A 12,581-nucleotide genomic window follows, 5' to 3' on the forward strand; every position below is an offset into this window, starting at 1 on the left:
CCTGCAGCCCCGGAACGTTCCTGTACCGGGAAACACCCGCAGCTCCCGCAGATAACCCCGGGCAGCCCCGGCCTTGCCTTCCCAGACCTGATCCACTCGGCAAAACTTTTATTTCTGTGCAGAGGGGGAGGGAAGAGGCCGCTCCTTCCCCGGGCACGGCTCCAGGGATGCGGGACCGGGATGGGGAACCGGGATGGGAAACCGGGATCCGGGATTGGGATGGGGAACCGGGATCCAGGATCGGGATGCGGGACCAGGATGGGAAACCGGGTTGGGGAACCGGGATCCGGGATTGGGATGGGGAACCGGGATACAGGATCGGGATGGGGAACTGGGATGGGGAACCGGGAGGAGGAACCGGGATCCGGGATTGGGATGCGGGACCGGGATAAGGAACCGGGATTAGGAACCGGAATGGGGAACCGGGATGGGGAACCGGGATGGGGAACCGGGATTAGGAAGCGGAATGGGGAACCGGGATGGGGAACCGGGATTAGGAAGCGGAATGGGGAACCGGGATGAGGGTCCCGCAGCCCGGTCCGGCCGCGCAGGGAAAGCCGCGCCGGGGCCACGGGGATGAGGAATAACGATAGAAAGAGGAATAACCGGGGGAACGTGCGGATGTCGCAGCGCGGGGTGGGCGGAGGGACGCGCCGGGCACCCCCTCCAAAAAGAAAAAAAAAAAAAAAAAAGAAAAAAAGAAAGTTTAAAAAAGGAGAAAAAGGCGAAGCGCAGCAGCGATTTTCGGGGTCCCTGGCCCGGCCCGGCCCCGCCGCCCCCCGAGCGCCGTTCCTGAGCCTCTGGCGCCCCCTCGGGACGGAGCCGCGCAGCGCCCGCGGCCCCCGCTCCGCTCCGCGCGTCCCGCCCGCCGCCAGCGCGGCTGCAGCGGCCCCAGCGGCGGGGCCCGGCGGCGGCGCCTCCATCAGCCACCCGCGGGACCGCGGGGCACGGGCGGGGCGCTGTCGCTGTCCCCGCTGTGTCCCCGCTGTGTCCCCGCTCTGTCCCCGCTCTGTCCCCGCTCTGTCGCCGCCGCTGTCGCCGCTCCGGCCGGGCCGTGCCCCCCGCGCTGCGCCGCGCGGCCCCGCCCCCTCCGCGCGGCTCAGCCAATAGGGGCGGAGCGGCCCCCGCGGGCCGCGCTGTGATTGGCCGGGCCGGGGCGGGCGCGCGGGTATTTGTGCGCGCGGCGCGCCGCGGCCGCAGAGCCGCGCTGGAGACCGGCGGGGCCGCCGCGCCCGACACTGCCCGGGGCTCGCCCTGCTCCTTGTCCTGAGCCCGATCCTGAGCCCGAGCCCGCTCCCGGCCTCGCCAAAGTTTTTCTTTTTCCCTTTCCTCGTTTCGGAGTTTTTTTGGTTTTCTTGCTTTTTGTAATTTTTTGTTTTTTAGCGTTTTTGCGCTGAGGAGAAGTAATAAAAAGTTTTTTTGCGAGCCTCCTCTCCGCAGCCGGTGGAGACTTTGTTTCTCCGAGTTTTTTTTACTTTTTTTTTAACCTATCCCTGCCCCTTAGCGCCTAACTTTTTAGGTTTTTTTTTTTCATTGTTAATTTTTTTTCGCCCCCTTGCTCCCCCTCGGCCACTTTCTCGCATGAATCTCCTCGACCCTTTCATGAAAATGACAGAAGAACAGGACAAATGTATCTCCGACGCCCCCAGCCCCACCATGTCGGATGACTCCGCCGGCTCCCCCTGCCCCTCTGGATCCGGCTCGGACACGGAGAACACCAGACCCCAAGAGAACACTTTCCCCAAGGGCGACCCGGACCTGAAGAAGGAGAACGACGAGGACAAGTTCCCGGTGTGCATCCGGGAGGCGGTGAGCCAGGTGCTCAAGGGCTACGACTGGACCCTGGTGCCGATGCCGGTGCGGGTGAACGGCTCCAGCAAGAACAAACCGCACGTCAAGAGACCCATGAACGCCTTCATGGTGTGGGCGCAGGCGGCCCGCAGGAAGCTGGCGGATCAATACCCGCATCTGCACAACGCCGAGCTCAGCAAGACCCTGGGCAAGCTCTGGAGGTGAGTGCGGGGCCGGGGATGCCCGCGGGGACCGGGGGATGCGGGGTTGAAAAGGCGCTGGAAAAGTTGTGCGGAGCGCAAAACTTGTTAGGTCGGGGAGAAACCAGGATGGGAGGGGGAAAGCAGGGAAAGTAGGGAATGTTTGTGGTGTTGGGAGTGGTTTCTGTTTCCGGAGCGGGGGTACCGTGCGGAGCCCCCCCGGCCGTGGTTTGTTTGCGCCGCGGGTGCGGAGGAAACGATGGATTTTGGATTTTGGGGATTATTGCATCAGCTCGGGCCGGGCCGGAGGGAGCGCGGGGCGATGCGGGGAGGGAGGGAGGGAGGGGAGGGTGGGTGGCGCAGGGCCGGGTGGCCTCCGAGTGCCAGAATCAGGCGGGGAGGGGAGGAAAACACGAGGCGAGTGAGTCACCTGGGCCACCGCGTCCTCGGGGAGGGGGGGACCCCGCGGCGGTGACACGGGGCAGCAAAGCTGGCCCTGGCAGGCGGGGGTGTCCCCAAACGCTTGGGGACAGCGAGATGGAGGTGGGGAGGAGGGAGGGGGCTGGAACCCTCCTGCAGCTCTGGTCTGGGCACCGAAGGGACCTGGGGGACAAGGGGGTGACAACCGGAGAGCGCCGGGGACAAGGGTGTGACAACCAGCGAGTGTCCCGGACAGGGGGATCAGCTTGTGGGGGGCTTGGCATCGCTCTTTGGAGGGATCCGAAGGAGGGATCGGTCCCGGTGTCACTGCTCGGCCACCACGAGTGACCCCGCGCCCCCCGTGTCCCCCCAGGCTGCTGAACGAGAGCGAGAAGCGCCCGTTCGTGGAGGAGGCCGAGCGGCTGCGGGTGCAGCACAAGAAGGACCACCCCGACTACAAGTACCAGCCCCGGCGGAGGAAATCGGTGAAGAACGGGCAGGCGGAGCAGGAGGAGGGCGCGGAGCAGACCCACATCTCCCCCAACGCCATCTTCAAGGCGCTGCAGGCGGACTCGCCCCAGTCCTCCTCCAGCATCAGCGAGGTGCACTCGCCCGGGGAGCACTCGGGTAGGTGCCCAGGGAGCCTGCGGGGGACACGGCGCGGCTGCCCAGGCAGGGCTGAGCGTGGGGTTGGGTGTGGGGAGGGGAAGATCCAGGAATGGAACGATCCAGGAGAGATCCAGGAATGGAGAGATCCAGGAATGGAGAGATCCAGGAATGCCTGCGGGGGGCACGGCACAGCTGCCCAGACAGGGCTGAGGTTGGGGGACACAGCACAGCTGCCCAGGCAGGGCTGAGGTTGGGGGGCACGGCACAGCTGCCCATGCAGGGCTGAGGTCGGGGGGCACGGCACAGCTGCCCATGCAGGGCTGAGGTTGGGGGGCACGGCACAGCTGCCCAGACAGGGCTGAGGTTGGGGGGCACGGCACAGCTGCCCAGACAGGGCTGAGGTTGGGGGGACACAGCACAGCTGCCCAGACAGGGCTGAGGTTGGGGGGACAAGGCACAGCTCCCCAGGCTGGGCTGAGGTCTGGGGGCACGGCACAGCTGCCCAGGCAGGGCTGAGGTTGGGGTTGGCTGAGGGGAGGGGAAGGAAAGAGGCAGGAGTGGAGTGAGAGCAGGGAGAACTGCCCACGAGCTGTGCCCAGAGGCCGGGCACACAAATTGTCACCCCACTGCAGCCATTTGCCTGTGAGAAACGCAAACTCACGCTTTTTAAAGCCCCAAAATAATCTCTGGTGTGTGAGGGCACAGCAGGCTGCTGGGCTCCACGTCCCTTGCGCCAGGCACGTGTCTGTTGCCGCTCAGGGCGCTGCCACCCCCGTCTCACCCTCACCCCTGTCCTTGCTCCCCCAGGCCAGTCCCAGGGGCCCCCCACGCCCCCCACCACCCCCAAGACGGACGCCCAGCCGGGCAAGCAGGACCTGAAGCGCGAGGGCCGCGCGCTGGGCGAGGGCGGCCGGCAGCCGCCGCACATCGACTTCCGCGACGTGGACATCGGCGAGCTCAGCAGCGACGTCATCTCCAACATCGAGACCTTCGACGTCAACGAGTTCGACCAGTACCTGCCCCCCAACGGGCACCCCGGCCAGGTCACCTACACGGGCACCTACGGCATCAGCGGCGCTGCCGGAGTCTGGATGTCCAAGCAGCAGCAGCAGCAGCAGCCGCCAGCGGCGCAGCTGCCGGCGCTGAGCGCCGAGCAGGGCCCCCAACAGCAGCAGCAGCAGCAGCAGCAAAGGACCCACATCAAGACAGAGCAGCTGAGCCCCAGCCACTACAGCGAGCAGCAGCAGCACTCCCCGCAGCAGCAGCAGCAGCAGCAGCAGCTGAGCTACAGCTCCTTCAACCTGCAGCACTACAGCTCGTCCTACCCCAGCATCAGCCGCGCGCAGTACGAGTACGGCGAGCACCAGGGCTCCTCCTCGGGCTCCTACTACAGCCACGCCGGGCAGGGAGGGGGCATCTACTCCACCTTCAGCTACATGAGCCCCTCGCAGCGCCCCATGTACACCCCGATCGCCGACAGCGCGGGGGTGCCCTCCATCCCGCAGACGCACAGCCCGCAGCACTGGGAGCAGCCCGTGTACACGCAGCTCACCCGGCCCTGAGCCGCGGGGAGACGGCGCCGAAAAAGGCGGAAAAAAAAAAGAAGAAAAAAAAAAAAAGCGAGAGGAAAAAATAAAAATTTGAAAAAAAAAAAATAATAATAATGATCAGAACGAGCGAAAGAGCACCGAGGAGTTGCCTCAGAGTGCGCGAGATCGAAATGATGATTAAAAAGACGCTCGCGTGGAAGCTGGCGCCTCGAGCCTTCTGCACTACAGCATCCTCCAGGACCCGCTCCCCAGGCCTGAAATTTGGGACAGACTTGCCAAGGACTGGACTTGAACTCTGCTTCTTCCAGCGTGGAGAGGAGATTTCCATCCAACACGCCCAGCTGGCTCCTTCTCTGGACTTTTGTAATGATTTTTTGTTTTTGTTTTTGGTTTTTTTTTTAGCAGTAATTAAAAGCGAGATAAAAAAATAAAAATTAAAAAAAAAAGAAGAAAAAAAAGGGGGGGGTAAAAGAGAAAGCTCAGAGTCCTCTGTGAGGAATATTCTCTATTTTAAATATTTTTAGTATGTACTGTGTATGATTCGTTACCAATTGTGAGGGGATTTATACCTATTTTTTAGAGATTTTTTTGGAAATGCTCTTATTTTTCCAACAGCTTAAAAAAAAAAAAAAATGACACTTAGTGGAGCAGCCCTAGGGTTTCTTGCAGAGGTATTTTTGTATAGAGAAGTGTCTTTTTTTTGCTCTAAAAATGAAACTAAACCAGCGTGCTCTGCCCTGGGAACCCAGCACTGGGGCAGGGACCAGCATGGGAGAGGCTTTATTTTTCTAACTCGTAGCAAAACCAGCCAGGAGGAGAACTTCACTTTATTTTTTAATAACCTTGAGCCTTAAAAGAAAAACAAAAAGAGGGAAAAAAAAAAAAATAATGACAAAAATAAAAAAAATCATCCACGGAGCAGCCCCAAAGTGCTGCTGGAAGCCTTAAAGCAGCCCCTGATAATCACAGGCCCCGGGCTGGGGCTGAGCCCGACCCCTCCGGGCACCCCCTGCCCACCCCAGGGTGCCAAACCCGGCCGGGGGCTCCTCTCTGCCTGGGGGCCCTCACAGATCCTTTAAATTATTTATTTGGGGAGAAGAGCAGCTTTCAATCGCCGTTTTCCCTGGGTTTTGTTGTTTTCAAGTCCTTTCAGAAGCGTTGCGTTAGGTTGGGAGCATTATTTGGAAGGTGACCGTGCCTGTTAAATTATGGTCTGAAACTGTAACCAGTCCTTTATTTATCTCTTTAATTCCTTTTTGGTCGTTGTTATTATTATTATTATTATTCTTTTTTTTTTTTTTTGGAATCTGTGTCCTGGGTTTGTACAAACTTTGTGCTCTTCCTTTTTTTTTTTTTTTGTTTTTGTTTTGTTTTTATTATTTTTTTTTTTGCCTTCGAGGAGAAACTGGAAGAAAGAAAAAGAAAAAATGAGATTTGTACAAACTAAAGATTGCAAATGTAGCGGATCACTGAATCATTTGCCTTGTTTCCTGCCTCAGCTCTCTGGGACACACGAGCTCGTGCGAGGACGAGCCCTCACCCCAGCCCTGCTGCAGGGGTGGCACCGTTTTAGCCTTCAACCCCCCCAAAAACTGCCTGGGAGAGGTGGGGGGGACACTGATTTTGGTGAAGCTGTGGCTGAACAGTTAAGGATTGCTTTTTAAAAAAGACAGCAGACTTTTTTTTTATTTAAAAAAAAAATAATGATATATTTGTTAATTTTTTTTTTTTTAGGGATTCAGTAGGAGAGAAAAAAAAATCTTAAAGCACTCTTATAATATGGCATCTTTCTATTTCTGTATAAAAGCAGATCTTTTTAAAGTATTTCTGTAACTTAAAAGACCTGTCCTTTAAATCATATTTTGTCTTTAGGTAAGTTTGGTTTGGTTTTGGCTACAAGATCCTTCTCTTTGTGAAACTTACCTTATTTTTTTTTGTTGTTGTTGTTGTTTTGGTTTGGATTTTTTTTTTGGTTTTTTTTGGTTTTTTGTTTTGTTTTTTTTTGTATATTATTGTTTGCAATAAATATACATTGTATCAAAAGTTGCACCTGCCCCGGGTGTGGGGTTTGTTATCGGGGTTTGTTATCGGGGTTTGTTATCAGGGTTTGTTATCGGGGTTTGTTCTCAGCCCCCAGGGCGATGCTGGATGGGTTTGGGTTCATGGCTCACGGTTGGGGTGTCCCCCCCTCCTTTATCCCAAGCACAGCCCTGCCAGACAAAGCAGAGCCAGGGAATAAATGGGATGGAATGGAGAAACCCAGGCTGGCCAGGTCAGGGTGTGACCCCAAAGGGGACACCTGAGCTCCGGCTGTCCCCAGATCCTGCTGGCTCTGGGGTCTCTGCTCCATTCTGGGCATGCTGAGCACGAGGGGAGGAGAAAGGAGCAACCCCAAGGGTTTGGGCTTAAAAAACTGCTGAAATCCTCCCCAAAAACCCCAAATCTGCTGCAATCCTCCCCAAAAACCCCAAATGTGCTGCAATCCTCCCCAAATGTGCTGCAATCCTGCCCAAAACCCCAAATCTGCTGCAATCCTCCCAAAACCCCCAAATGTGCCGCAATCCTCCCCAAAACCCCAAATCTGCCGCAATCCTGCCCAAACCCCAAATCTGCCGAAATCTTCCCCAAAACCCCAAATCTGCTCCAATCCTCCCCAAAAACCCCAAATCTGCTCCAATCCTCCCCAAAAACCCCAAATCTGCCGCAATCCTGCCCAAAACCCCAAATCTGCTGCAATCCTGCCCACAACCCCAAATCTGCTGCAATCCTCCCCAAATCTGCTGCAATCCTGCCCAAAACCCCAAATCTGCTGCAATCCTCCCCAGAACCCCAAATCTGCCGCAATCCTGCCCAAAACCCCAAATCTGCTCCAATCCTCCCCAAAACCCCAAATCTGCCGCCAGCCAAGCAGGGCCTGTGTCCTCCTCAGGGACCCGTGTCCCCTGTCCCTCCCTGGGAAGGAAGGACCCCCCCTGGCTCATCCCAGCTTGGATTTTCCAACCCATCCCAGCTCTGTCCCTGCCCTGCTCTGGGCTCTGGAGCAGCTCGGGCCAGGCTTTGTCACCTCAGGGCTCGCTGGGGACACAAATCCCTGCAGGTCCCTGCAAGGCCTCAGGTTCCAGCTGGGAAAACTCGTGTCCAATGTCCCAGCTTGTCCCAAATTTCCCCCGGAGCTGCAGCTGGCACGGGGCTGCTGGAGAAGCTGAGCCAGGCACCAAACGGGATCGGGGATGGGCAAACCCCCTCTTTATCCCAAGCACAGCCATCCCAGAAAAAGCAGAGCCAGGGAATAAATGGGATGGAATGGAGAAACCCAGGCTGGCCAGGTCAGGGTGTGACCCCAAAGGGGACACCTGAGCTCCGGCTGTCCCCAGATCCTGCTGGCCCTGCTGGCCCTGCCCCGCTCTGGGCCCAGCTCCAGCGCTCAGGTGGGGATTTGATCCCCCCTGGAATCTTTCCCTGGCTGGAAAAGCCCCTCTGATCCCATCCTGCAGCCCCAGAGCTGCCCCTCCCCGCCTCTGCCCAGCACCCCCAGGGATTCATTAACTCCGAGCGTTAATTGGGGTCAGCGCTGCTCTGCCGTGCCGTGTGGGAGCTCTTTGATCCCAGACATTTCTCCTCCCCAGCTTTTCCCCTGCTCCTCTCAGACTTTGCCCTGGCTGCTTTTTGGGACAGCAGAGCAAACGCAGCTCCGGGGTTTAGGGTGAGCAAGGAGCTCCAGGGGGAGCTCAGCGGGGCCACGAGCAATTCCACAAAACACAAAACGCTCCTGGGGCTGGGATGGGCTGGGAAAGGGCCTGGAATTGGGACAGGCAGAGCCTGGAACAGGAGGGACCTTTCTCATCCCACCCCAACGGGATTCCTGGGGCATTTCCTGGGGCATTTCCTGGGGCATTTCCTGGGACATTTCCTGGGACATTTCTGTCCCCACCCCACCGTGCTCAGCTCCCCTCTGCCCCCTTTGCCAGCAGAAGCATCCATGGGGTTTCCTCCTCACGAAAACCCCAAAAACAGCAAAACTTTTGCTCTTTTGCTTCTTTTGCTTCTTTTGCTCCAGCCTGGCAAACAGGATTCCTGGGATGTTTCCTGGGGCATTTCCTGGGACATTTCCTGGGATATTTCTGTCCCCATCCCGCCGTGCTCAGCTCCCCCCTGCCCCCTTTTCCAGCAGAAGCATCCATGGGGTTTCTCCCTCACAAAAACCCCCAAAACAGCAAAACTTTTGCTCTTTTGTTTCTTTTGCTCCAGCCTGGCAAACAGGATTCCTGGGACGTTTCCTGGGACATTTCCTGAGGCATTTCCTGGGGCATTTCCTGGGGCATTTCCTGGGACATTTCCTGGGGCATTTCCTGGGGCATTTCCTGGGACATTTCCTGGGACATTTCCTGGGACATTTCCTGGGGCATTTCCTGGGACATTTCCTGGGATATTTCTGTCCCTATCCCGCCGTGCTCAGCTCCCCTCTGCCCCCTTTTCCAGCAGAAGCATCCATGGGGTTTCTCCCTCACAAAAACCCCCAAAACAGCAAAACTTTTGCTCTTTTGTTTCTTTTGCTCCAGCCTGGCAAACGGCATTTCCTGGGGCATTTCCTGGGGCATTTCCTGGGACATTTCCTGGGACATTTTCTGGGATATTTCTGTCCCCATCCCGCCGTGCTCAGCTCCCATCTGCCCCCTTTTCCAGCAAAGCATCCCTGAGGTTTCTCCCTCACAAAAACCCCAAAAACAGCAAAGCTCTTGCTTCTTTTGCTTCTTTAGCTCCAGCCTGGCCCTGCCATTCCTGCTCTGCTCTTGGGGAGGGCTCGGAAAGATGATGATGATGATGATGATGATGATGATGATGATGATAATAATAATAATAATAATAATAATAATAATAATAATAATAATAATAATAATAATAATAATAATAATAATAATAATAACAATAGTTTGATAATAATTATTATTAACAAACCCGGGGTTTGTTTCCCTCAGGATCACGGCAGGGAATTGCAGCCAGCAGCCTGGAGAGGGTGGGAATAAACCCAAATCCCATTTGTCCTCCAAATCTGGTTCAAATGTTTGGGTTCCGTGCTGAAAAGTGAGGAGAGAGGAGAGCTCAGGGACACAGGGCACAAACGGCTCCAAGGAATGAGAAATGTGGATTTTGAAGCCCCCAATTATACAAAAAATAAAGTTGCACCTGCCCCGGGTGTGGGGTTTGTTATCAGGGTTTGTTATTGGGGTTTGTTATCGGGGTTTGTTATCGGGGTTTTTTCTCAGCCCCCAGGGCGATGCTGGATGGGTTTGGGTTCATGGCTCAGGGTTGGGGTGTCCCCCCCTCCTTTATCCCAAGCACAGCCATGCCAGACAAAGCAGAGCCAGGGAATAAATGGGATGGAATGGAGAAACCCAGGCTGGCCAGGTCAGGGTGTGACCCCAAAGGGGACACCTGAGCTCCGGCTGTCCCCAAATCCACCCCCCAAAACTCCCAATTTCAGGGAAAAATCCTGTGGGGATCTGCACCCCACAGACTCCAGATCCACCACCCAAAATCCCAATTTCACGGGAAAATCCCATGAGGATTTGGACCCTGCATTGTCAAAACCCACCAGCCAAAATTCCAATTTTAGGGGAAAAACCTAATGGGAATCTGTACCTCACCAGGTCCAGATCCACCACCCCAAAATCCCAATTTTAGGGAAAAAAAAAACTCATGGGGAAATTTTAGGGGAAAATCCCATGAGGATTTGCACCCTACCAGGTCCAGATCCACACCCAAAATCCCAATTTCAGAGGAAAATCCCATGAGGATTTGCACCCTACAAGGCCCAGACCCACACCCAAAATCCCAATTTCAGAGGAAAATACCCATGGGGATTTGCACCCTACCAGGTCCAGATCCACCACCCAAAATCCCAATTTTAGGGAAAAAAAAAAACCTCATGGGGAAATTTTAGGGGAAAATCCCATGAGAACTTCGACCCTGCATTTTCCAGACCCACCACTCAAAATCCCAATTTTAGGGGAAAAAAAAAACTCATGGGGAAATTTTAGGGGAAAATCCCATAAGAACTTGGACCCTGCATTTTACAGACCCACCACTCAAAATCCCAATTTTAGGGAAAAACCTCATGTGGATTTGCACCATACAAGGTCCAGACCCACACCCAAAATCCCAATTTTAGGGAAAAAGAAAAAACCTCATGGGGAAATTCTAGGGGAAAATCCCATGAGGATTTGCACCCTACCAGGTCCAGACCCACACCCAAAATCCCAATTTCAGAGGAAAATCCCATGAGAATTTGCACCCTACCAGGTCCAGACCCACACCCAAAATCCCAATTTTGGGGGAAAAACCCCTTGGGGGATCTGCACCCCAGAGACTCCATTTCCATCACCCAAAATCCCAATTTCAGGGGAAAATCCCATGAGGGTTTGAACCCTGCATTTTCCAGATCCAACCCCCCCAAAATCCCGAATTCGGGGACTGATGATCCCCGCACTGGGGTTTCTCCCGTCTTGGAAGGGTTTAACCCCTCAGTCCCCGGGTTGACAGCCCTGAGTGCTCCCACGGGCGGGACAGAGCTCCTGTCCCCTCCCAGATGTGTCAGAAATAAATTTTAAAAAGCAGTTTCCCATCTGATTTTCCTGCTGCCAGCGTGGGGATTAATTCCACACCTATCACCACGCCGAGTCTCGCTCCATAAATCCCCAGCTGCTGATAATAAGGCTGGACAGGAGTTTTAAAGCTTCAGTAGACAGTCTGCAATTAACCTACTCCTGTCAGCTGGAAAATCACCTTAAAATGGGATTCCAGCTCTCCTCTGACTGGCTTGGAGTGGGAGTTTCACTTTTGGAGAGTGAGAAACTGCCCTGGAAACCAGAGGAGGCCCCGGGGGCGCTTTCAGCTCAAGGCTGAGCCGAATTTGTCCCAAAATCAGAGCAGATTTCGCCAGGTGTCCCTCGGCACTGCCAGCCCAGCCCTTGGGAGCTGCAAATCACCCCCACGAGCTTGGGGACCTTTCCAGGCTCATCCTTTCATCAAGCAGACAAAGCACGCCTCGGATTTAGCAGCTGGGGGGGAGGAAAATGTGGATTCTGAAGGCCCAGATTGTCAGAGACGCCCCCAGGAATGACAAACACGGAGCACGGGGTGCACCCACCCCAGCGGCCCCGTGCGTTCCTGATTCCCCCTGGGTTTTCCCCAGGCCGGGAGGTGAATTCCAGGAGCTGGAGTCACCACCCCAGGGTGACCAGGGCGTCCCTGGGGCTCTGGCACCCTCTGTTCCCTCTTTCAGCAGCTCACTCGCAGCTTTCAAAGACAAAAACCATCCTAAACATGAAAATATGGACTTTCATCCTAAACATGAAAATATGGACTTTTCATCCTAAACATGAAAATATGGACTTTCATCCTAAACATGAAAATATGGACTTTCGGGTGGGGAGGCTCTGGAATAGAATTCCCAGAGAAGCTGGAGCTGGAATTGTCCCAGGAGCAACCTGGGATGGGGAAAGTGGGAATGGATGGGATTTAAAGTCCCTTCCAACCAAAACAATCCCATTATTCCATCCAGGGAAGCTTTGGGATGCAAACCAGCCCTGGTGGATGTTTCTCCCTTATCTTGGCTGCGGCTCCAAGGTGAATATTCCCAAAGCTCCCCTCGAAACACCTTTGAAAAGCCCCAGGAATTAATTCCTTTCAGCAGCTCACTCACAACTTTCAAAGATAAAAATAATCCCCAAAAAGAAAATATGGACTTTTACCATAGGGTGGGGAGGCTCTGGAATAGAATTCCCAGAGAAGCTGGGGCTGCCCCATCCCTGGAATTGTCCCAGGAACAGCATGGGATGAGGAAGGTGGGAATGGATGGGATTTAAGGTCCCTTCCCATCCTGAAAATCCCACTATTCCATCCAGGGAAGCTTTGGGATGCAAACCAGCCCTGGTGGATGTTTCTCCCTCATCTTGGGAGCAGCTCCAAGGTGAATATTCCCAAAGCTCCCCCTCGAAACACCTTTGAAAAG

General features: G+C 55.1%; 1 protein-coding gene across 1 annotated transcript; it reads left to right on the plus strand.

The window, feature by feature from the left end:
- The first annotated feature begins 1,221 nt into the window (after nucleotides 1-1,221).
- Nucleotides 1,222-6,613, plus strand: SOX9 (SRY-box transcription factor 9). The gene is made up of 3 exons (XM_036394772.2): nucleotides 1,222-2,012; nucleotides 2,785-3,038; nucleotides 3,828-6,613. Exons 1-3 carry the CDS (start codon nucleotides 1,582-1,584, stop codon nucleotides 4,580-4,582), a joined length of 1,440 nt encoding a protein of 479 aa, XP_036250665.1. The 5' UTR covers nucleotides 1,222-1,581; the 3' UTR covers nucleotides 4,583-6,613.
- Nucleotides 6,614-12,581: the final 5,968 nt, after the last annotated feature.

This window comes from Molothrus ater, chromosome 19, assembly GCF_012460135.2.
Source record: "Molothrus ater isolate BHLD 08-10-18 breed brown headed cowbird chromosome 19, BPBGC_Mater_1.1, whole genome shotgun sequence".
Lineage (NCBI taxonomy): Eukaryota > Metazoa > Chordata > Aves > Passeriformes > Icteridae > Molothrus > Molothrus ater.